The following is a 25,620-nucleotide window of genomic DNA, read 5'->3' on the forward strand; positions in this document are numbered from 1 at the left end:
CCGCCACACCCGGAGACGCCCGCACGCGCACGAGGGACACGCGCTGCGCGCTTTGCCAGACGCCCGTGCGCAGTCTGAGTGTCGTCCGCGGGAAACAGCGGGTTGCCACACAGCAGCGGAAACGCTTGGGTAAGTCTCAAAAAATCAGGCTGGAGGGGGCTGCATGTCGCGGAATATCTTTGTAAAGCCAAGCAGAACAACACTACGTGGTGTCTATGCCAGGTGAAAGGACACACAGGCTAGTGGCACAATTTTTTTTTAATAACAGCTTTATTGAGTTATAATTCATACCACAAAATTTCCCCTTTTTATAATTCAGTGAGTACTGAGTACATACAGAGTTGTGCAACCATCACACTACATAATTTCAGGACATTTTCATCACCACAAAAGAAACCCTGTATCCATTAGCAGTCAATTCCCATCCTTCAACCCCAGCCGCCTGCCAGACCCTGGCAAATACTGATCTATCTGTACAGACTTTCCTATTCTGGACACTTCAGATAAATGCAATAGTATAATATATAGTCTTTTGTGTCTAGCTTAACATATATTTCAAGGTTCATCCATGTTGTAACATGTGTCAGAACTTCACTTTTTTGGCTGTATAATATTCCATTGTGTGGATATACCACATTTTGTTTATCCATTCATCAGCTAGTGAATTTGGATTATTTTTACTGTTTGTCTATTATGAATAATGCTACTGTGAATATTCATATATAATATGGACTTTTTTTTTTTGTATGTGGACATATGTTTTCAATTCTCTTGGGTATATACTTGGGAGTAAAATTGCTGGATCATATGGTAACTCTATTTTTAACTTTTTGAAGAACCCCCAGAGTGTTTTCCAGAGTGGCTGTACCATGGTTCATTCCCACCAGCAATGTATGAGGGTTTCAATTTTTCCATAATCCTCACCAACACTTATTGTACATCCATTTGATTACAGCAATACATTTTAAAAATTATAGGAAAAATTTTCCCTGAAGAACTACTCTGTTTCTTTCATGCACTACCATTTAAAACTCTTCTTTATATGTGTTTCTTGCAAACTTATAAATCCATTTATTAGTGTGGCTACATTTTTGTTACTTCCCTTGAATACTGATTAGATTCACGGCTTCTCCACATCTTCACCAGGAAGCAACTGGCATTAGAAAGGCAAAGCCAGATTTAAATCAGGCCTGGTTTGTTCTTGCCTAGCAATTTGCAACCAGGTGGCCAGGATAAGCAGAACACGCTCAAACGTGCACAGGGATGTAGAAAAAGAACCACATGGCTAAACGGCAAAAAGCAACGAAACATGAGACTCAGGCAAAAAACTCCAGTGTCAGAGTAGAACTGCTGTAACTTCCATTCAGTTCTTAAATCCCATCCTTCAATGACTGGACTGGTTTTTATAGCATTTCTCTTGTCTGAGACATCACGGTATCTCTGAGTGAATTCAAAACCTTCTGATAAGTGTCCAGAATGTCCTGAGCAGTGGGTCTTTCTGCAGGAGTCTGGCTCTTACATGCCTTATGAATATCAAACAAATGGAATCGAACCATGTCGCTCCCTTCAACGTGCCCCAGAAGGAAACCAGAAACATCTGGGATCTTCCAGATGTCGATCTTCTCGTCATAGGAGGGCATGAGATCATCACGAAAAGGCACATCCTCTCCAAAGGGCCACAGTTGCTCCGGAGCCACAAAATCTCCATGCAGCTCCCTGTGGCCGCACTTCACCAGCGTCCTAGAGCTGTGGTTCACCAGGGGCAAGGCGTCCAAGTCATTTGCCACAATGCTGAAGTTACTGGTCAGCAGATACTGGGAGAGTGTCTTGGGCAGGTCGTTGGAGTCGCACATGACCAGTGTGCCCAGGGGGCTCTGGTGCAGGTAGTTGATGATGCTGACGTAGTTCATGGCTAGCTGCAGGCGGTGCTGCCATGTGTTCACATGCTGGTACTTGGAAAGGTTTAGTGTTTCCTCCAAGTTGCTCAAGGAGCCTAAGGGGTGATATTCAGTAAGAATAGTGTTGTCATCCTCACAGTAGCCAAGCAGTGTGACAACACGTTTGCTCTGTAGAGATTTTAGCATCTGCAGTCCATGGAGGAAATCGTCTTTCATCTCCAGACTGGTGAGCCGTGAAAGAGCAACTTTTTGTTCCTTCCACTCAGACAGAAAGACCTGAAACAAAGCCATGGAGGACATCAAACCTAGACTTTCACCTAAAGTTAGTGAGCTGAGAAACAACAAATATCTTTGCAGTGGCAGAAGATGCAGAAATTCATGAGACACAGACCCAGTCCTAGAGCTACTCTGAGTCCAGTTATAAAGACAAGCATGAGCAAACACAGCATTCAGCAAGGCAAGCACAGGAAATGGCATAAGGGACTGACCCTGGTCAAGCTGCTGGAAGCTCCTTGAAGCTGGTCTTATGGGACGATGGGGATGTGCGGATCAGAAGGGGAGACCTTGCACATGCAGGCACAGCGCGGCAAGCATATGGCCAGTTCCAGCTCACCGCTGCACAGTGGTGGGGAAAAGGAGGCAGCAGCAGAGAGGACCAGAAAAACAGGCAAGTGGAGACCCCGAAAAGCCTTGAGGGAGTCCACCCCTGCCCATCACATGTGACAATATTACTCATTCATTTTAAAAGTCATAAATAGGAATATTTCTATGTAAGAAAAACATTTTTGGCCGGGCGCTGTGGCTCACGCCTGTAATCCTAGCTCTTGGGAGGCCGAGGCGGGCGGATTGCTCAAGGTCAGGAGTTCAAAACCAGCCTGAGCAAGAGCGAGACCCCGTCTCTACTATAAATAGAAAGAAATTAATTGGCCAACTGATATATATATAAAAAATTAGCCGGGCATGGTGGCGCATGCCTGTAGTCCCAGCTACCCGGGAGGCTGAGGCAGAAGGATCACTCAAGCCCAGGAGTTTGAGGTTGCTGTGAGCTAGGTTGACGCCACAGCACTCACTCTAGCCTGGGCAACAAAGCGAGACTCTGTCTCAAAAAAAAAAAAAAGAAAAACATTTTTATGCATTCTGTGGTTTTGTGTTACTTCACTATAAAAGCAGGAGCTGAGATGCTGCACAAACACTAGACCTTTCCGTATAGTCCACACCTAATAGAAGAGCAACTGCACATCATTGCGCTGGAGTTTCACTTTTCATTAGCTAGAAAAGGCTTGCAGGAAGCATTATAATTAAAGAAAAAACCTCTGATCTTTTATTTAAATCCCAAGAGAGAAGGCAGAAGATTACGAAAGAGAGAACAGGCTCAGAAGTCAGGAGATCCCCGCCCAGCTGGTTCTGCACTCAGTGAGCTGTGTCATAAAAATAAAGGTTCAAGTTTATGATCTTCAAAAGCAATTCCTGGCATTATTTATCAAGAGACTTTAACATCTAAACCTAAAATATAAGGCAAGAATCCAAAATAGATAAAAATCTCTAGGGATAAAAATCTGGTATTATTTATAAAACATAAACTGGAACCTATCAAAAGATTGGTAATAGTTAAGGAACTTTTGGTAAGATCACTTAATATATTACGTGGTCACCAAAATGTATATATTTATAGAGTTATAACACATAAAAGTAATATTATAAATGAAAAGGATATGAGACTGTTCATATAATATTGTTCAAATGCATAAAGCAAGACAAAATTAAATTACAGTACATAGAAATCTCTACTAGGAATAGGAAATACACTAATGTTTTAGTTGTCTTTATGTGGTGAGATTCTGGGTGATTTTCTTTTTTCTTCATATCTTTTGGTATTTTCCAACTTTTCCAAAATGAACATATATTGTTCTTTTACAATGTAAAACATTTTCTTTGAAAACTCAAAAATATGATATAAAATGGAAATGGACCAGAGGACTTTAAGATGTCTTCTGGATCTAAGAAGGGAGGTTCATTATGGAAAAACCAAGATAACTATAGTTGACTTGTTACATTCAAAAGAGAAATCTTAGGCCGAGCGCGGTGGCTCACGCCTATAATCCTAGCACTCTGGGAGGCCCAGGCAGGTGGATTGCTCAAGGTCAGGAGTTCAAAACCAGCCTGAGCAAGAGGGAGACCCCGTCTCTACTTTAAATAGAAAGAAATTAATTGGCCAACTAATATATATACAAAAAAAATTAGCCGGGCACGGTGGCACATGCCTGTAGTCCCAGCTACTTGGGAGGCTAAGGCAGGAAGATCGCTTGAGCCCAGGAGTTTGAGGTTGCTGTGAGCTAGGCTGACGCCACGGCACTCACTCTAGCGTGGGCAACAAAGTGAGACTCTGTCTCAAAAAAAAAAAAAAAAGAGAAATCTTTCAGGACCTTCTCTAGACCTCAATTTGAGAAATTTCACTACAGATCATAAATTCTATTAAAAAGCTACTTTTAGCTGTGGCTGTTATATTCACGAAAAACGTCATAAATTTTAGCCAAGTGGGGTGGACCACACCTGTACTCAGGAGTCTGAAGCAAGAGGATCCCTTGAGCCTAGGAGTTCAAGACCAGCATGGTCAACATAGCAAAACCCTGTCTCAAGGAGGAAAAAAAATAAACTTCATAAATTTTTCATATTGAACACTCTACACTGAATGTAATATTTGACTCTAATACAAAAAATTCTCACTTTTTGTTAAGATCCATCACTTCCTTCCCCTGTGTGGTCATCACCAGCACCAGCATATGGTTTTCTATGCCCGGTTTTCACCTAAAAAGATTGTTTGCTGGCCGGGCGCGGTGGCTCACGCCTGTAATCCTAGCTCTTGGGAGGCCGAGGCGGGCGGATTGCTCAAGGTCAGGAGTTCAAAACCAGCCTGAGCAAGAGCGAGACCCCGTCTCTACTATAAATAGAAAGAAATTAATTGGCCAACTGATATATATATAAAAAATTAGCCGGGCATGGTGGCTCATGCCTGTAGTCCCAGCTACTCGGGAGGCTGAGGCAGAAGGATCGCTCAAGCCCAGGAGTTTGAGGTTGCTGTGAGCTAGGCTGACACCACGGCACTCACTCTAGCCTGGACAACAAAGCGAGACTCTGTCTCAAAAAAAAAAAAAAAAAAAGAAAAAAAAAGATTGTTTGCTTTAGAGAAGCTGCTACTATACATTTACTGATAAACGGTGGGAGAAGCTCAGCCACAGCCCTCATAATTTCCTCCTAAAACCTCACTTAGGTCAAATTCATTTTTGTGCCTCAGGTAAATAAGAGATTATTAGATATTATTTATGAAATATTAGTCTTTAGGATCACTTGCAAATATTTGAGATCTCCAATGTTAAAAAGTTGCAAGTCATGGATTGCTTAAGAATCATTTCTCAGCAACCTCGAATTTAGATGCTTTTTATCACTTTCTAAGACACTCTAATTGGAGAGGACAATTAATATACTTTGTTTTATTATAAAATTAATCATAAATACTTTTCTTGGTAAAAACTCAAATATAGAGGATATAGAGAGTATCTCCTTCTGCCCAACTTCTCAACCCAAAGGAAACCTGTTAACTGTTTCTTTTCATGTATTAATGTACTTATAAAATAGCATTTGAGTTTGCTGTTCCATAAATGGAATTATAACATACATATATTGCAACTTGGTTTTTTCATTTAACTGACAACTTAGAAATCTTTCCCATATATACATGTAGATCTATATACATCTAGATTCTTTTCAAAGCTGCGTAATATTTCATAGTATGAGTACACTACCTATGCTAGTGTATTTTCAGTAAGGTTTTACAGATGATCACTTTTTGGTTTAAAACTAAAGTATAACATAATAAAAATTCATAAAATTTGGAATGGATACTGTCAAATTGGACTAGATTCTTTCTCTTAGATTACTACTATAACTATAATTTTGTTTAGACCTTTAATAAGATCTTATGTGATTTAAAGACTTGATGAGTATTTAAATTATTGCCCATTTTTTTCTAATGACAATGCGACATTGAATAGCCTTATTATTTATATCTCTGTGCATATCTACAAGTATTTTATAAGCTAGGTAGGTAGATGGAATACCAAAGAAGAATATATACTGACATCACAATGTCTCTAAAAGTCTGGGCCAGCATGCACTTTCACCATATGAGAGCATCTATGTACTACACCCTTTGTCACACTAGATGCTATCAATCTTTGTAATTTGTGCCAAACTAATAAATGAAAAATATCTTACTGTTCCATTTTGTATTTCCCTAATTATGAAAGAGGCTGAGCATTTTTCATCTTTATTGGCATTTCTGTATTTCTAATGTCCTTTATCCAATTTTCTATACGGTTGTTTGCCTTATGCTTATTAATTATTAGGAGCACTTTATATACAGTTGACCCTTGAACAACACAGGTTTGAACTGTGTGGGTCCGCTTAAATGCAGATTTTCTTCTGCCTCTGTCACCCATGAGGCAGCAAGACCAACCCTCCTCTACCTCCTCAGCCTACTCAATGAGAAGACAACAAGGACGAAGATCTCTATAATGAGCCACTTCCACTTAATGAACAGTAAGTAGATTTTTCTCTTCCTTATCATTTTCTTAATAACATTTTCTCTTTTGTAGCCTACTTTATTATAAGAATACAGTATATAATACATATACAGAATATGTGTTAATCAACTTTATGTTATTGGTAAGGCTTCTGGTCAACAGTAGGCTGTCAGTATTAATAGTTACACTTTTGGGGAGTCAAAAGTTAAACTCAAAAGTTCGGCCACATGGGGGGGTCGGTACCCCTAACCCTCATGTTGTTCAAGGGTCAACTTAGTTGCCCATGTGATCCTTTATTAAAAATGTAAAAGATAAGATACAATAAATAATTAACTTCGTTTATGTGGTCTTTTGTAGTACAAAGAATTTAACAGCTATGTAGTCAAATGTCTTCATTTAACAAATATTTATGCCAATAAAAAACTGACATAAATCCCTGCCCCCAAGAAATTTACATTCTAGTAGTGCAAGAGGCAGACAGTAAATAAACAGGAACTGTGTAAAGTATATTGGAAGGTAAAAGTGCTTTATAGAAAAAAACAGGGAATGGTTTGCAACCTTTCAACAGGGATAGGGAAGGTCTGACTAGAGTGATCTCTGAACAAGCCCTGAAGAAGGTAAGAGAATGAGCCATTTGACATTTGGGGGAACTACATCTCAGGCAGAAAACAGGAAGAGCCAAAGGCCCTGGGGCAGGAGGATGTCCACAAGCTACCAGAGCAGCAAGGCCCAGCCCACAGGAATGGGCACAGGGGTGGGACAGGACAGAGGCTGGGGAGGGGCCTGTCTTGTAGGGCCTTGTCATTGAAAGGACTCTGGCTTTTACTCAGGAGACAGAGAGCCACTGAAGGATTCTGAGTAGAGGAGAGACTATTTGACTTACAACTCAGCAGCAAGACTGGCTGCTGTGTTGAGAAGAGACTGAAGGAGGCAGGTCTGGCAGCAGAGAGACCATCTGGAGGCTGGTGAAAGGTTCAAGGTGCAGGACCATGGTGGCATGGAGGGGTGGGGTGGGTGCTGGTACACGTCTAAGGAGTAGTCCAATTCCAGTGTCTATTCTGAGCGTAGAAACAACACAGATGTGAGAGAGAGCAGTCGGTATGCCTCCCAGGCTGGTGGCCTGAGCAACTGGATTGACCAAGCTGCTGCTGCCTGAGGTGGGAGGTGAAAGGAGAGTGGGCCATGAGGAGCAATCTGGGATGGAGGAAGTCTGGGGAGGCTTTCAGACATCCCAGTGGACAAGGAGGGTAGGCAGCTGGAATAGAAAAGTCCAGAGAGTTCAGGAAAAAGGTCTCTGCAGAAATGAAGCCGTAAGGCTGCATGAGGCTAGCCAGGGAACAAGCACAGAAGAAAGGTCCAAGGTTACAAGAGATGAGGAGGTAGACCCCCACAAGGGAGGCCAAGGAGTGAACACTATTATTACATACTTGTAAATATACAACTCATGTTACATCTTTTCAGATATTAGGCATTAAAAATAGCCTTACAGGCCAGGTACGGTGGCTCAGCCTATAATCCCTAGCACTTTGGGAGGTCAAGGCAGGAGGATCAGTTGAGGCTAGGAGTTTGAGACCAACCAGGGCAATAGTGAGATTTCCATCTCTACAAAAAATAGTAAATTAACCAGGCATGGTGGCACACAACTCTAGTCCCAGTGAGTTGGGAGGCTGAGGCAGGAGGATGGCTTGAGCCCAGGAGTTTGAGGCTACAGTGAGCTGTGATGACGCCATTGCACTCTAGCTGGGGCAAAAGAGTGAGATCTTGTCTCAAAAAAAAAAAGAGGGAAGGAAGGAAGAAAGAAAAGAAAAGGGAGGAAGGAAAAGAAAAAAAAGCCTCAGGCATTAAAAACAGATCATGTAAATTCCTTCTAAAGGTTACATAAAATTAGAGCTACAAAATAATGTAAGAGAATGAATCAGATCCATTCTTCTGACAGTACCCAACCCATATGTCATGCACTTCTAATGTACTGCACAGTAGGTCCTTGAATAACATAATTTGGTTATAAGGATGAGAAAAAAATAAATTCCTGGTTTTACCATAATCTTTCTTCTTCTCACTAGTACTGTTGCCCCAAATCTGATTTTCAGAAATTGGGCAGCCCCCAGAGACATGGGTGTTACTGCCCTTGAGATGACTGAGAGAACATATCTCTGGTTCTTTTAACGTAATCTTGGGTTTAAAAATCTAAAGGGGATGAATCTAAAAGGGACGTTATCCAGGGAAGAAGACTGGGATGGAGTAAGCAGGAGGCAGGAGAAGACTTTCACTTCATACTTACCTCCAAGTGAGTATTTGACTTGGTGGTGCTGTTTTCATAATTTAAAAAAAGGAATAAAGAAAAAGCAATGGGTGGATCTACCTCTCACAAACCAATTGACGCAGTTTGGGGACAAGGCTACACGTTGCCCTAGGAAAAGGACACAGCACCTCTGGAAATTCCAAACACAAACCCAAAATTCACAGCCAGAGATTCTGGGAGAGGTAATGTGTTTGCATATTGAGAAAACCATCAAAGCTAAACCAAGATTTTATTTCATGAGGATTCAACTAATGAGCCTTTGTGTTTACTTCAGGCAGAGAAAGGCACCTGCGAAGGGCCCTGAGGTGAGACAGGGCTCGGTTTGATCAAAACACGGAGCAGACAGACGGGGGGACTGCAGGGTGGGGGCTGAGGGTCTAGGGTGAGTCCGGGGTGGGGTCATGCAGGGCAGCATCAGCAGCATGTGGCAGCTCATGGTAACAGAGGCTTGGATTTTTCCCTTTGAGGGCAAGAGGGAGCCACTAGAGGTCTGAGGAAAGTGGCGTGATCTGACTTGTGCTGAGAAGGTGAGTGTGCACAGCGAGTGGCAGAGTGGAAGCAGGAGACCTGCTAGAGGGCAAGAGAGATGGCATTTACCTAAGATGGGCCGCTGCACACGGATCATTAAACACGTTCAGGGCATCTGGTGGAACCTGCCTCTGGTTAGCTGAAGGGAGTAAAGAGGATCAGGACAACTCCCAGGTTTCTGGCCCGAGCCACTGGGTGGAGGTGCTACCATTTACTGCGACAGAGAAAGCCAGGGAGGAACAGATTTCAGAGGGGAATTATCGAGAGCTCCATGCTGGACATCCCAAGATGCTCAAGAGACCTCCAGGTAGAGATGCCACATAAAGCAGCTGGACACACAAATGTGTGGCTCAGGGGAGAGGTACAGGCTAGAGATCAAAATTCAGGAGTCACTGACATTTAAAATATATTTAAAGTGATGGAAGTAGATGAAACTACCTACCCCCAGTCCCTGGTAGTGACGATCACAACTGTCCCCAGAGAAGAAAAATTGTTTCTGGTTAAGAATCACTGATTTAGGCCAGGTGCAGTGACTCACATCTGTAATCCTGCCACTCTGGGAAGCCAAGGTGGGAGGATCGCTTGAGCTCAGGAGTTCAAGACCAGACTGAGCAAGAGTGAGACCCCATCTCTACTAAAAACAGTAAAAATTAGCTGGGTGTGGTGTCACATGCCTGTAGCCCCAGCTACTCAGGAGGCTGAGGCAGAAGGATCGCTTGAGCCCAGGAGTTTGAGGTTGTTGTGAGCTAAGCTGATGCTACGGCACTCTAGCCCAGGCAACAGAGTGAGACTCTGTCTCAAAAATAAATAAATAAATTTTAAAAAAATAAACCACTGATTTATAGGTAAGACAGGGAACAGAAGCCAAGAAAGGAGAGTCACCAAAAACGGCCATTGAAGGAGCAGGAAAACAAAAACAAAAAAAACATGTGGCATGATGGAGAGCAGGACTGCCCAGAGAGGAGCCGGCTGGATCAAGGGCTCCCAGGAGGACTGGGGAGGAGGAGGATGGAGAAACATCGAGCCTGGAGCTGGCTGGTGGTCCTAAGAGGAGTCTCCCTGTAGGGGTGTCTGGGAGCCAGGCTGAGTCAGGAGGAAGGCGTGACTGGGAGGCAGTCCGGGTGGCTCCACCTACGGGAAGCAGAGGAAGCTACAGAGGACGGGGAGCCAAGGGATATGATTTTCTTTTTTAGGGCGTGTAAGTTTGTAGTATCAGCAGGAGTGATGCTCAGAGTGGGAAAGGCAGGATGCGAGAGAGGGGATAACCTCCACAGGTGAAGTCGAGCCCTGTTAGGGATGGTACCCGAGCTGGTGTTATAGATCTGGGGGTGGGGAGCTGAGGACACGCCCTCTGGTGGCTTCTGTCTTCATAACTTATGAAGACAAGGGGCAGTGGCAGGAGGGTGGTTATTTGAAGAAGTATCTGTCCCAGAGAACACGAACAAAAACTTACTAAGGGAGCAGAGTAGGGCCGCGGGCCGTGCTGAGTGCACAGCTGAGTCTGTGGCCGCCGCGTTTCAGGTGTGTGGCTGTGGGATTCTCTCTTGCTCCGGGGCAGCTGCCCAAGTGCTGATGTGCAGTTGGGTTCAGCCAAGTTTGGGCTGCTGCAGCCAGTTCTGATGGAGACAGAGGCGCAAGGGGGCTGTTCCAAGTGTTTGCAAAAGAGCAGTGAGAACAGAAGCCTGGGAGTCACTGCCAGGTGAGCTGGGGAGTGAAGACAGGAGGGATGTGAGAACATAGAAAGGTGGTGGGATACATAAGCTGAGGTCTCGGTAAGACTGAGGCATTGCTGGAGCAGGAGAGCAAGGAGAGGAGGTGAGATCAGACAGGACATCAGAACTTTGGTTAGAGAAATTCCTACTGGAAGATCTGTGCTTTCCGCTTGCAATGCCAGAGCGAGGAGGGGAGGCCAAATGAGGGCAGCTTTCATGTAAGTGACTGTGTTCAGGACAGTAAGTCTATGCCAGAACCCACACGGGCACGGGGTTTCCACGGGAACAAGACAGACTACGCTCCTGACCAGCCCGAGCACTCAGAGTGTTTTGCCCCAAGGGCAAGTTTCAGCCAAAGGAAAAAATCAAACAAAAGTCAATGTAACTAACAGCATTATAGTCACATTTCACTTTAATAAAGAAAACTCTATTATTCTGATTTATTACCCACATTATTAAATTCCATATTTGGATGGGCATGATTTGTAGAGGTTCCTTAAGATTAAATCCATCCACAAACAACAATGGTTTCAAAAACATACCCTTCAAGGTGAAAAGCAATTCCAACAGAGAAATTCCAAAACTGTCCTGAGCAACTACAGCAGCACGGACACAGCGAGCAGCCCCTCAAGGTCTCCCCTTCGAAGGAGACAGAAATGAACTGGCCGTCCGTCTTCTTCTCTACCTACATCCCTTCCCTGGTGATTGTTTTCAGAATCCAAACGCTTTCAATGCCACGTAAATGATGACAAGTCCCACACCTGCATTCCCCTTCCAGACCTCACCCCGAATGCTGGACACATGCATGGAGGAAATGCTCAGGTCTCCAGCTGGACAGGCGAGTGGGATGAACATGTTCACCTCAGACACACAGAATCTCTTCCTTTCCGTCTTCCCTGTCTCAGGTACCGACAACTCTATTCTTCCTGTTGACCAGGACAAGAACCTTGTAGTCACCCTCTCTTTCCCTTACACCCCACATCCAATCCATTAGGAAATCTAACTGGCAATCCCTTTAAAATATACCCAGAATCCGCTGATTTCTCACTGTCTTTGTTAACACCTTTGTCAAGCCGAGACTATCTCTCACCTGGGAAGGCATGGCCAACCTTCCACCCTTCCCCTACTCTCCAGATGGCAGCCAGGATAATCCCATTAAAATGTGCATTCCACTACCATTCATAAAATTGTTCCAATGCTTCCAACATGATCTGGCCCCACATGACCCTTCTTTGACCTCTAGTCATGATCCTTCTTTTTCTCCTCTTGGCAGCTAGTCACGCTGGCTTCCTTCCTGGTCCTCAAACAATCAGGTGTCTCCCATCCTGGGTCCTGCTCATACTCCTCTTTCTTACTGGAACACTTTTTTCCCAAATACCCACTCTATCCTCCTGATCTCACATCATCCTGGCCAGCATCCTCCCCATCTACCCAGAGGAACAAGCCCGTCGTCACTCACTTTCCTGTCCCTGCTTTGTCTTCATAGCACATGTCACTAACACAATGTTACATATTTGTTTCTTGTTTTCTTTCCTGTCTCACTCCTGGACTAAAAAGCAAGCTTCACCAAGACAGACAGGGTCTTTGATTTGTTAACTGCTGCACCCAGCACCTACAATGAACAAATGAATTGTTAAAAGAAACAGTTACCTTGTTTTATGGTTTTACTTTATATGAATTCCCTTCCCTTCTCCCTGTAATTTGCTCCTTTCTTTAAGATCTCTCCTTCCCACAGTCATGGAGGAAGCAGCCATGGTGTCCTAAACTCCCAAAGCAAAAGCCAGCAGAGTATCAGGCTGCAGCCCCATGGGTATATTTCCCGTTCTCTCCCTGCCTTCTGTCAATTTTCAGTACATCCTCCCAAGAAAATGCCTTTGTTCAATAATCTGTAACTGGATTCTAGAGTCAGTGACCCTTTGTTAGGTCAGTAGGCCTCAGTTACCATAGAAATAATAACCACACAAAAGACAGCACACCTGATTGCCAATGAAACAAGGGCTCTTGGAGCTTCTATTTGAGAACTGTATTCATCCCTTTGGTGTTAATAAAACCATTTTTTTTAAATCAATAGAAAAAGAAGTCTTCACAACTGACACCACTGAAATGCAAAGCATCATTAGAGACTATTATGTCAAATATATGTCAGTAAATTAGCAAATAAATAAACACATACAACATACTAAGATTGAAGTGGGAAGAAACAGAAAGCATGAGCAAACCAATAATAACAAGAATAAGACATCTCCCAGCAAAGAAAGTCCAGGACCAGATGTCTTCACAGCTGAATTCTATTGAACTTTTAAAGAACTAATACCAATTCTTCTCAAACCATTCCAAAATATTGAAGTGGAGGTAATTCTTCCAAACTCATTCTATGAGGGCAGCATAACTCTGATACCAAAAATCAGGAAAAGACAACAAAAAAAGAAAACTACAGACCAATATCCCTAAGGAACACAGATGCAAAAATCCTCAACAAAATGCTAACAAACCAAACCAAATATCACATCAAAAAGATCAGACGCCATGATCAAATGGAATCCATCCCAGGATGCAAGGATGGTTCAATATATGCAAATGCATAAAGTGATCCATCACATCAATAGAATGAAGGACCAAAACATATGATCACCTCAATAGATGCAGAAAAAGCATTCGATAAAATCCAACATCCTTTCATGATAAAAAATCCTAAATCAATTAGGTATAGAAGGAACATACCTCAACATAATTAAGGCCATATATGACAAAGCTAGTATCACACTGAATGGGAAAATGTTGAAAGCTCTTCCTCTAAGAACTGACACAAGACAAGGATGCTCATTCTCACCACTCCTACTCAACAAAGTACTGGAAGTCCTGGCCAGAGCTATTAGCAGGAGAAAGAAAGAAAGGGCATCCAAATTGGAAAGGAGGAAGTCAAATTATCCCGTTAACAGATGACATGATCTTATATATAGAAAAAACTAAAGACTCCACCAAAAAACTTTTAGGACTGATCAACAAAGTCAGAAAAGTTGCAGGATACAAAATAAACATAGAAAAATCAGTAGCATTTCTATACAGGAACAACAAACTAGCTGAAAAAGAAAACAACAGTCCCATTTATAATAACTACAAAAAAAAGTAAATACCTGAGAATAAATTTAACCAAGAAGGTGAAAAATCCCTACAAGGAAAACTACAAAACATTAATGAAAGAAACTGAAGAAGATATAAACAAATAGAAAGATATCCCATGTTCATGAACTGGAAGAATATTGCTATAATGGCCATACTACCCAAAGCAATTTAAAGAGTCACTGCAATCCCTATCAAAATACCAGTGACATTCTTCACAGAAATACATAAAACAACCTTAAAATTGATATGGAACCACAAAAGCCATATGAATAGCCAAAGCAATCTTCAGCAAAAAGAACAATGCTGGAGGTATCACACTACCAGACTTAAAAATATACTACAAAGCTATAGTAACCAAAGCAGCATGTTATTGGCATAAAGAGACACACAGGCTAATGGAACAGAATAGACAACCCAGAAATTAATCCATGCATCTAGAGCCAACTGCTTTTTGATGATGGCTCCAAGAACATTTAGTGGGGAAAAGACATTCTCTTCAATAAACAGTGCTGAGAAAACTAGATATCCATACGCAGAAGAATAAAACTAGACCCCATCTCTCACCTGATACAAAAATCAACTCAAAATGGATTAAAGACCTACGTGTAGGGCCCCAAAATATAAAACTACTAGAAGAAAATATAAGAAAAACACTTCAGGACATTGGTGTGGGAAAAGATTTTATAAGACCTCAAAAGCACAGGGAACTGAAGCAAAAATAAACAAATGGGATTATATCAAACCAAAAAGCTTTAAAGAAAAGAAAGAAAATAATCAACACAATGAAGAGATAACCTACAAAATGGGAGAAAATATTTGTAAACTGTTCATCTGCCAGGATATTAATATCCAGAACATACAAGAAACTCAACTATCTCAACGGCAAAAAACAATCTGCTTATAAAATGGGCAAATGATCTGCAGACATTTCTCAAAAAACAACATACGAATTGGCCGATAAATATGTGAAAAAATGGTCAACATAACTAACCATTAGGAAAATGCAAATCAAAACCACAAAGAGCTCGCACCTGTAATCCTAGCACTTTGGGAGGCTGAGGCAGGAGGATCACATGAAGCCAGGAGTTCAAGATAAGCCTGGGCATAGCAAGAACCCATCTCTACAAAAAAATTTAAAAATTAGTCAGGTGTGGCCAGGCTCGGTGCCTCACGCCTGTAATCCTAGCTCTCTGAGAGACTGAGGCAGGTGATCGCTGGAGATAAGGAATTCGAAACCAGGCTGAGCAAGAGCGAGACCCCATTTCTACTAAAAAATATAAAGAAATTAATTGGCCAACTAAAAATATATAGAAAAAGTTAGCTGGGCATGGTGGCACATGTCTGTAGTCCCAGCTAATTGGGAGGCTGAGGCTGGAGGATTGCTTGAGCCCAGGAGTTTGAGGTTGTTGTAACCTAGGCTGATGCCACAGCACTCTAACCCGGGCAACAAAGACTCTGTCTCCAAAAAAAAAAAAAAAAAAAAAAAAAAAGTTAGTTGGGTATGGTTGCACATCTCTGTAGTCCCAGCTACTACAGAGGCTGAGATAGGAGGAGCCCTTGAACCCAGGAGTTTGAGGTTGCAATGAGCTGTGACTGTACCACTGCACTCCAAGCCTGGGTGACAGAGTGAGACCTGTCTCAAAAAAACCAAAACAAAAGAAAACAAAAACACAAGGAGATATTATCTCACCCTAGTTAGAATAACCATTTTCAAAAAGACAAAAACATAATAAATGCTAACAAGGATGCAGACAAAAGGGAACTTCCATGTACTGTTGGTGGGAATGTAAATTAGTACAGCCATTATGGAAAACAGTATGGAGATTCCTCAAAAAACTAAAACTACGGTGGCTCACGCCTGTAATCCTAGCACTCTGGGAGGCCGAGGCGGGCGGATTGCTCGAGGTCAGGAGTTCGAAACCAGCCTGAGCAAGAGCAAGACCCCATCTCTACTAAAAATAGAAATAAATTAGTTGGCCAACTAAAAAATGTATAGAAAAAATTAGCTGGGCATGGTGGCGAATGCCTGTAGTCCCAGCTGCTCAGGAGACTGAGGCAAGAGGATTGCTTGAGCCCAGGAGTTTGAGGTTGCTGTGAGCTAGGCTGACGCCACAGCACTCTAGCCCGGGCAACAGAGTGAGACTCTGCCACAAAAAAAGAATACACTTTTAAAGTATCAGTATATCACAGAGTTTGAAATACAAGAATCATCCATAATCCCCCATAACCCTAGCACAATTCCTATCATTTTTGTATTTTCTACATAAATATGTAATTTTGCAGTTGAAGATAGTGTATTATACAATTTTTGTATCCTGCTTTTTTCACTTACCGTAAGATTTTCTTCATGTTGCTACAGGTGGGTTTCTAGCTATGCTTAACTGGCTCCGGAATATTCCATCAAGTAGTTGGACCACAATTTAACTATTCCCCTAAAATTATTGTTTCTACTTTTCTATCACTATAGTACTCCTTTATGCATTTAGATTACTGGGCCCAAGGCTAGACACACAGAGCCACTGGGGCTCCTAACTCGGGATGCAGCACTGCCACCTTCCTCGGGCTGACACTCGGCGATCAGACATGAACCCCAACAACTCACCCTCTTCACGGCTCCTTCCCCAACACGCTTCAGCTGCCTCACTTCTGTTCTCAGTTCCTCGCAGGACAGCCATGGTGAGCAGTTCTTCATCTGTCCTATTTTGAAGTGGCCATAGGGACAGTCCCTGGGGTTCCCTATGGAATGTTGGGGGGAAGTAAAGACCCGACCCAGGCAGAGGTAGAGCAGCACGTTCATGAGGGCCATGGACAGCAGCAGCCTGACTGCTGGGGGCACCTCCCTGGGCGCCATGCCTTTCTTGCTGTCTTGGGGCTGCTTTTCCATGGTGCTACCCTCTGTGATTTCCTAAAACAGAAAATGAAACAAGGAGGAAGGACATGGTCAGTTTTTATTTCTATGAAGGTGATCTGATGCCTCTTCTACTCAAGGGTCCTATAAGCTGTGGCCTTACTATGAAGATTAAAGCAGGGAGTGAATATTATTAGGCTTATACTAAATGACCAATGTTAGCTGTTTCCATAGTCATTATTTCTTAGTACAAACTCGAATGTGGTTCATGCAGATTAGATTAGGAAGGTATCTGTATCTGACTTTGTCTTTGTCTCACAGTAGTTTGCACCGAGTCCATATATGTGAATATTCAGTAAAATGAATGCAAAAAGTCTGTTAGTCAGTCTGGTGGGGCTGGGGCAGAGGGCAGACAAAGGAGAGCAAGAGGAGCAGGCTGGAGGGGGGAGGCAGGGCTGGAGGGCTAAGGGCTCTTGAACCCAGCTAAGAAGCTGGAATGTCCTTGGAGGTAAACAAAAGCCCCTGAACGATTCTAAGAAGCAAAGGCTACTCGTTAGTAGTTGTGAAAGGTGAGTTTGGGCGAAAGAGTCTGAGGCTGGGAGACCCGTTAGGAGGCCCTGGAGATGAGCAGGGATAAGAGCTAACAGATGGATGAGCTGGAGACAGGACAGTCAGTGACCCAGAGGTGATGCTGGCAGTGAGTAACCGCTGTAAGGTATGGGCTTAGTGCTTGGCCATGCGAGGCACTGATGGAGGGGCCTGGATAGGGAGCCTGGTGAAGAGCCCTGGACAGCAGTACCTGGGCAGGGCCATATCTGAACCAGTGGTGATGGCCAGGCCAGCCTGTGCCAGTGGAACCAGTGGTGGGATGCCCAGGGACACTGGTGATGGAACTGACCTTGTGCTCCTGTGCCAGACACGACTGTGACAGGAAGGGCTACCTTCCAGGAGCACCTTCTTTCTCCCAGCTCAGGTCTCCATCCAGATACTGGGCTCAGTCAGTGTTCTGGCTGGCCCCAAGGGCTGGTGTGGAAGCGCTCCGCCACAAGGTAGCAAACAGGAAGTCTGTTACACAGAAACTGCAGCTCTGTACACAGACAAACTGCAGTGTCCACCCGGCCCACCTTTCCTAGGGGCCCGCCTACCACCGAGGTGTCCCTCAAGCTCTCCAGCCCCTGGGAGGAGGGAAGCCCTCTGACAGCCAGCGCAGTCACCACGTCAGCCCCACGCCCTCCCCAGCCTGCTCCCCTCCTCCGTTGCCACTTCTCAGCCACTCAGTCATTCAGCACACACTGAGCAACCTCTGTGTGCCAGCCCCGCACCAGGCGCTGGAAATACAAGAGTGAACTAAATAGATGTGGTTCCTGTCCTCCTGGAGCTTAGAGGAAAATCTAGTGGGAAGGACAGACGATAAACAAGTAAACAAAAAAGTTTATCATCCAGCGATGAAGGCTTCAAAGATGGAGGGTAAATGTAGAAAACCCCTTAGAAGAAGCGTCCCCGAAGGCCTCTCAGAGAATGCGACACACGTGCTGAGACGAGGCCTGAGAGGAGCCAGCCATGAAAAAATCAGGAGCAGGCAGCTCGTTCATCCCTTTTCCACAAGAAAGTGAAATCTACTCACCGTTCATGGAGCTGGGACAAGACACCAACAAAGCTGGCCACAAAGTTAACCGGAAATGGCACTTCCAAGAAGACGCTATGGTGATAGTGTCAGACAAGCCCCTCCTCTGAATGGTGACTACTTTCTTACTGTTGAGAAACCTTGTTCTCTACAATCAGAGACTACCAGAAATTTTGCCTCTGGAAGTCTTATCAGTAAGAATAACCACCCTCCTCCAGCCTGGAGGATCGAAGTCACTCTGACACAGAGAAGCAGCACTGATGTCCAAGCCAGGGCAGGGCTTCAGATAAAGAGCTTCTGGAGATGACACTGCACCTCTATGTTAATATTTCCATCTCCAAGGAAACCGGACCCTGGGGTCCACCTTGCAGTCCAGACTATCTCTTGGTCCCTTTATATACATACTGCTTGGCCTTGAGCCCATCAAAACATGACTTCATTTAAATTTTGCTTAAAGCCACACATCCCCCAAATTCTACCATAACTCTTTCTTTCCCTTTGATTAAAACAACCAAGTTCCACTGGTGTGCAGTCTCGCTCATGGCAATGAGTCGATAATCCAGACAGGCTCATTCTGTGTAGCCTAGGCTGGTTGGACCAGGTCACCCTCTCTCTCCTTCAAACCTTTTTTTTTTTTTTGAGACAGGGTCTCACTCCAACCCCCCTGGCTAGAGTCAATGGCATCACCACAGCTCACTGCAGCCTCAAACTCCTGACCTCAAGCAATCCTCTGCCACAGACTCCCAGAGTGCTAGGATTACAGGCGTGAGCCACCGCGCCCGGCCTCTTCTTCAAACTTATGTCTCCTCTTCCCCTACCTTCACTCTCAACTGATGATCTTGTTTCCTATTTTATTGAAAAAAACAGAAGCAATCAGTGTTTCCAGAGTTCCCACGTACTCTTTCCTGTTACTATGGAACTGGCTATACACCAGCTCAGGCCTGAGCACAAGACCCCTCCTCTATCACCTGCTCAAGGATGACACTCCACAGCACTCTCCTCTTCCAAACACCAGGGCACTATGACTTCCCACCTGCAGCTCATGCCCAAGTCCTCTCTTCCCTTTTCAGCAAACTGCACACCTGCACTATCTCCATCAGTCCTCGTGTTCTCTCCAACTCCCAGCTCCTCTACCCAAACTAACTGTATCAAGGTCAGCAGCACAGTGACCTAAACACAATAGCCAGCACACAGTCCCAGTCTCACCTGACCTATAAACAGTGTCAGTCTGACTGATCACTCCTTCCTCCTCAAAACATTTTCTTTACTTGGTTCCAGGAAACTGCACTCTGGCGGTTCCCCTCATCTCTCCAACCCTACATGCTGGGGTACCCAGGGTTCAGACCTCAGGCCCCTTCACTCATGCCCTGGACAATCTCACCCAGACTCCATCTCCACCTGCTGTTGGCTCCCACGGGTGCAGCTCCAATCCCAGCCTCTCAGAACTCGAGGCTTGCTTCCTTGACATCCTCACCTGGATGTCAGATGGACAACTCAAAACTAGTGTTTTTCCCTCAACAATAAAAAATCAAATAACTCTATTTAAAAATGGGCAAAGGACTTGGATAGACATTTCTCCAAAGATAGACAGAAGGCCAAGAGGCACATAAGAAGATGCTCAACTTCATTAATCTCCAAGGCAAGTGCAAATCAAAAGCGTAATGAGATACCATTTCATACCCACCAGGATGGCCACAGCAAAAAAAAGGGAGATAACAAGTGTTTATCAGGAGGTGGAGAAACTGGATCCTCACATGTTGCTGGTGGGAATGTAAAATGTAGCCACTATGGAAAATGGCCTGGCAAGCCCTCAAAGGGTTAAACACAGAGCTATCCTATCACCCAGCAACGCCACTGCTCAGTACATACCCAAGAGAATTGAAAACATGTTTTCGATGAATGTCCATAGAAGCATTATCTCTAACAGCCAATAGCAGACATAACCCAATGTCCAACAACTGGTGAATGGATAAACAAAAAGAGGCACATCCACAAATGTAACATTATTCAGCCAGAAAAAGGAATAAAGCACTAATTCATGCTGCAACATGATGAACCTCAAAAACATCACAGTGAAGTGAGAAAAAAAGGCCACATATTATACAACTGCATTTGTATAAAACACCTGGATTAGGCAAATTCATAGAGACAGATGGTAGTTCAGAGATTGCTAGGGGCGTGGGAGAGGGGAAGGAGAAAAGACTGCTGATAGGCTTGGGATTTCTTTTTGAATGAAAATGTTCTGCAATTGGACATTGGTGATGAATGTACAACCTTGTGAATATACAAAAATCACTGAGTAGTACAGTTTAAAATGTCAAATTTTATGGTGTGTGAATTATATCTCAGTTTGAAGGAGATACAGTTCTAGCCCTTCTCCCTGTCTCCTCTTTTCACAGTGCTCACAATTTCAGTAAACACACGCCTGCCCTCGCTGCTACCCAGCCAGTGAGTGGCAGGTAACGGCCAATGCAGAGACACTCCTTCCTCCCATCAGGAAATTTTAGAAATAATGGACTCTTCAACAATTCGATGTAGCTCTCCTTACTTGATAACAGAAAACGCTGCGTGCTCATCCCTGCTGGCATGAGGAGGTGCACAGTAAGCCCTGGCTCTGCAGAGCTGCCAGCTCCACTTTCCTGAGCCATGCCATTGGCTCACCACCAGCTCGGGCTGTGCAGCCGTGCCCGCCAGGTGCAGGACAGTCCTTGGTTACCTTTCTCACATAGCTTCCAGGACACATCTTTCTCTCTGGCCCACTGCCTCATGTCAGCTTCAGGATCTGAAACTATGACAACTTCCCCACTCAAGCCTCAGCCTCTTGGGTTTCTTCCAGGGAACCTGACTCTTACAAGGCACTCTTACAGAAGCGGAAGGAAAGGTGTCCTCCATCCCTCTTCCGCAGTATCTAACACGTCAGAGTGTGCCTCGACTCAGACCTCAGGTCAGGGATCAGCAAACTTTTTTTTTTTTTTTTTTTTTGGCATATTATGGGAGTACAGAGCAAACTTTTTTCTACCAAGACAGATAGTAAATATTTATGCTTATAGACCAAAAGTCAAAATCGAATGGCAGCTATATCACTGTGATTTGTGGTGCAAAGCGATGACAGGCCACCTCCCATCTCTGTCAGTTACACAATTACATTGTCAGCATGTGCAAAAGCAGTCCCAGACAACATGTAAACAAGTGAGTGTGGCTGTGCTCCAACAGAAATTTACTTATGGATACTGGAATCTGAACTTCATAGAGTTTTCACTTATCACAAAATATTACTCTTTGCTGAATCCCCACCCCCTACCACAACATCTTGAAAAATAAAAGCATTCTTAGCTCTCAGGATATACAAAAACAGACAGTGGGCCACAGATGGCCAGGCCCTGCGCTAGGTGGTAACAGTCCTCTAGGTCTGTCGAAGGCCAACGTAATCTCCTCTACAAACACGGCTTTAGCAGCCGTCTAAACGCGGATGGTTTTCAAATCTGTGCTGCAGCCCAGATCTTTCTCCTGTGCTTCACCCAGCTGGCTCTTCAAGGTCTGGGGTGCCCACAGCTGAACTCAGTGTCTCCCTCCTGTCCCAGCGTACCCCTCCTCCAGGGTTACCTGTGTGACGGGCACACAATCCACTCACCCACTCAAGTCACAAACCAGGTGACTTGATTTTGCCCTCCCCTGACCACTAAACCAACCAATCACCACACAGAGCCAACTCTGCCACCCACACCTCTCACAGCTGCTCACATCTGCTCCTTGCTACCTCCCCGCTACCTCCCTTACCAGGTAAGGGAGCCAGCAGCACCCCTTACCTGGGCTTCTGCAACAGTTTCCTGCATGATCTCCCTCTTCTTCTCTTCCAATCCATTCTCTACACAGCAAACAGGATCTTTTTTCTTCCATGAAATGTTTTAAACACAGACAAAAATAAAAAGTAGGATCCTGAACACCTGTATACTTTTGTCAAGTTACATTGCATTATATTTGTTTCAGATCTTTTTCAAAGAAATATTACATATAGTTGAAGCCCCTTTGGACCCCTCCCAAGTAGTAATCACTGTCCTCAAACTGGGTACATTGGAGGCTCTCAAACTGTGGTTCCTGGACCCATAACATCAACATCATCTGGAACTTGGGAAAAATGCAAATTCTTAGGTCATCACCCTAGACCTAATAATCAGAAACAAAATCTGGTTTTGTTTTTTTTGAGACAGAGTCTCACTCTGTTGCCCAGGCTAGAGTGCCATGGCGTAAGCCTAGCTCACAGCAACCTCAAATTCCTGGGTTCAGGCGATCCTCCTGCCTCAGCCTCCCAAGTAGCTGGGACTACAGGCATGCGCCACCATGCCTGGCTAATTTTTTCTATATATTTTTAGTTGGTCAATTAATTTCTTTCTATTTTTAGTAGAGACAGTATTTCGCCCTTGCTCAGGCTGGTCTCGAACTCCTGACCTCGAACGATCCTCCCACCTCGGCCTCCCAGAGTGCTAGGATTATAGGCGTGAGCAACCATGCCTGGCCTGAAATCTGTTTCAATAAGCCCTCTAGTTCTGTGGTCCCCAACCCTTGGGCCTGTTAGGAACTGGGCTGCATGGCAGGAGGAGAGCAGCAGGCGAGTGAGTGAAGCTTCATCTGTATTTACAGCTGCTCCCCATCACTCGCATCACTGCCTGAGCTCTACCTCCTGCCAGACCAGAGAGGGCATTAGGTTCTCATAGGACCTTGAACCCTACTATGAACTGCGCATGCGAGAGAGCTAGGTTGCAGCTCCTTATGAGAATCTAACGCCTGTGATCTGAGGTGGTGATGCCCCACCTCTGGTCCATGGAAAAATTGTCTTCCATGAAACTGATCCCTGGTGCCAAAAAGGTTGGGGACCGCTGCTCTAGGTGATCTGGATGCAAGCTAAAGTTTGAGAACTACTGGTGCATATAATTCTCATACCTGCTTTTTATTTTTTAAGAGATGGGGCCTCACTATGTTGCCCAGGCTGGACTCAAACTCCTGGGCTCAAGTGATCCCACTTCAGCCTCCCAACATGCTGGGACTATAGGCCTCAGCCACCAAACCTGACTTCCCATACATGCTTTTTATTTTCACCACGAGTATGTGCACATAATAACACATAGTATGTTTTCAAGCTTTATATAAGTAGTGATATACTGGTATTGTCCTTTTGCAATTAGTTTTTTTAAAAGCTCAACATTGTTTTTGAGATTTATCTGTGTAGATACATGAAACTCTAGTTCACTATTTTCAATTGTTTGACTATACCCATTTCCCCATGTACATGTGGAAGAGTTTCTCTCTGATATACACAGGGCGATCTTCCTAAAGTACAGACGTGGTCTTCCCTTGCTTAAAACATTTAACACCCCTACCCTGCCACAGGATCAAGTCCAAACTCTGACGGGAGACCCTGAGATATAGCCTTTCTCAGTCCTCAAAGGCATCTTCTTGGGGAGAGCGAGGCCCTGGCACATGTGTTCCTTCTTCCTCTAGGTGAAACCTAGAGTGAGTCCCAGGACTGAGCAGAGAGGATTGCTTGCCTCTTCTGTTCACCACTGTATCCCTGAAAGCCTGGCATGCAGCAGGTGCCTGGTAAGGGTGCACCAGCTGCCTGATCAAACTTCTCCCTCTGCGTGCTCTCAGCCTCACGCTGCTCTCCTGTGTTCTCACTTCCACTGGATCTGCTCCTCCTCTTTGGGCTCATCCACCACCTCCTTCTCCAGTCTGAGTTCCCAGCCCAAGCCCAAGGTTAATCCTTTCAACTGTCCTTACCCCTGCTTTGCCACCTAGGGTGGATTCAGGTTTTATGGAGCAGAAAGCTTATGCACCTTGGTGGAAGGGTAATTCTTTAAGAAAATACACAATTATGAATGTAAAATTGTGCACGGTATTTGTGCAAGAGTCCAGAACTGTCATCAAAAACCCATACCTGATTGTCACTCTCCAGCCCCTGCAACCTGCCCCGTCTGCCTCTCCATCTTCACTCAAAGGCTGCCAACCCCGAGTACAAAATCTGTAGGATTTTAGAAATTCATTTTCTCAGCTATTAATATGTTGGGCCTTCATCATTACTCAACAATTGAGGCACTGTTTAAACACAAAGGATTTCTGACATTGACAGGAAAGGCTGAACAACAGAAAAAATGGGGATTCACTGCTTAAAGTAAAAAAAAGAAAAAAAAAAGAAAAGCAATGGAACAAAATTATATACAACTAGGGAAGAAACAAATTAGTGTCATCCAATACAATTTAAAGTAGAATTCCATATTGCCAATAAAGTATATGGTACATCAAGATGATTATTTTAAATATTCTGAATGCTTACTTAGCCTTAGGGTTCTACGGAAAGGCAAAGGATGGGAAAAGCAGGATTAGTAAATAAAAGAGGTAATGTTTTCTTTTTAAAAAAGAGCAGCATCTAACTACACCCAGAGCACATTCCCGCAACAATAAGCGTGCAGAATAAACTCCCAGGAAGGAAGAGCAGAGAGAGGCCTGTCACCGACGGAGGCGCCGAGTCATTTAGGCGTCGGGCTCGGCGAGCGTCCCGGAGAGCCGCAGGCCCGGCGCGGGCTGCCCCGGCGCGGCGGCGCGGGCCGCACTCAGGCCCCGCGGGAGACCGAGCTGCCCTCCGCGCGCCCCCGCCCGCCGGCCCCGCGCCTCCCGCCGGCCCGCGGCCCGGCCCCCTCGCCCCGCGGCCCGCACACACTCGCCCTCCTGCGCCTCCTGCGCCGGCGCGGCCGGAACGCTCATCGAGGGCCCCTCCCACCGCGCATGCGCAGGCCTGACGTCACGCAGAACCCGCGCTCGGGCGCCGCCGCGTGGCCGCCGGCGCAGGGAGCCCGGCTGCGGTGCCCGTTTGCCGCCTCGGGAACACGACCGCGCGTGGGCGAGTCACTGCCTCTCCTCTCCTCCCCTCCCCTCCTCTCCTCCCTCTCCCTCTCCCCCTCCCCTCCCCTCCTTTCTTCTCTTTTTTTCTTTTCGTTTCTTTTCTTTTCAGAC

At 44.7% G+C, this 25,620-nt stretch overlaps 1 protein-coding gene and 1 long non-coding RNA gene across 12 annotated transcripts; one reads left to right on the forward strand and one right to left on the reverse strand.

Moving 5' to 3' along the window:
• Positions 1 to 155: 155 nt before the first annotated feature.
• POMK (protein O-mannose kinase) lies at positions 156 to 25,384 on the reverse strand. Of its 11 annotated transcripts, XM_075997169.1 has the most exons (8): positions 25,328 to 25,384; positions 24,548 to 24,631; positions 22,422 to 22,505; positions 18,616 to 22,218; positions 17,890 to 18,056; positions 16,746 to 17,048; positions 15,175 to 15,264; positions 158 to 2,174 (listed from the first exon to the last, which is right to left on the reverse strand). In XM_075997169.1, exons 6-8 carry the CDS (start codon positions 17,025 to 17,027, stop codon positions 1,404 to 1,406), a joined length of 1,143 nt encoding a protein of 380 aa, XP_075853284.1. In that variant the 5' UTR covers positions 17,028 to 17,048; positions 17,890 to 18,056; positions 18,616 to 22,218; positions 22,422 to 22,505; positions 24,548 to 24,631; positions 25,328 to 25,384; the 3' UTR covers positions 158 to 1,403. The 11 variants fall into 11 exon arrangements, with proteins under 11 accessions (XP_075853287.1, XP_075853288.1, XP_075853279.1 ...); XM_075997172.1 differs by lacking the exon at positions 17,890 to 18,056 and having other exon boundaries at positions 156 to 2,174; XM_075997168.1 differs by lacking the exon at positions 18,616 to 22,218.
• On the forward strand, positions 5,143 to 13,641 carry LOC142864089 (uncharacterized). The gene is made up of 2 exons (XR_012914682.1): positions 5,143 to 6,494; positions 13,092 to 13,641. It is a non-coding gene; the product is annotated as an uncharacterized LOC142864089 (long non-coding RNA).
• Positions 25,385 to 25,620: the final 236 nt, after the last annotated feature.

The sequence above is a fragment of the Microcebus murinus genome, chromosome 24 (assembly GCF_040939455.1).
Source record: "Microcebus murinus isolate Inina chromosome 24, M.murinus_Inina_mat1.0, whole genome shotgun sequence".
NCBI lineage: Eukaryota > Metazoa > Chordata > Mammalia > Primates > Cheirogaleidae > Microcebus > Microcebus murinus.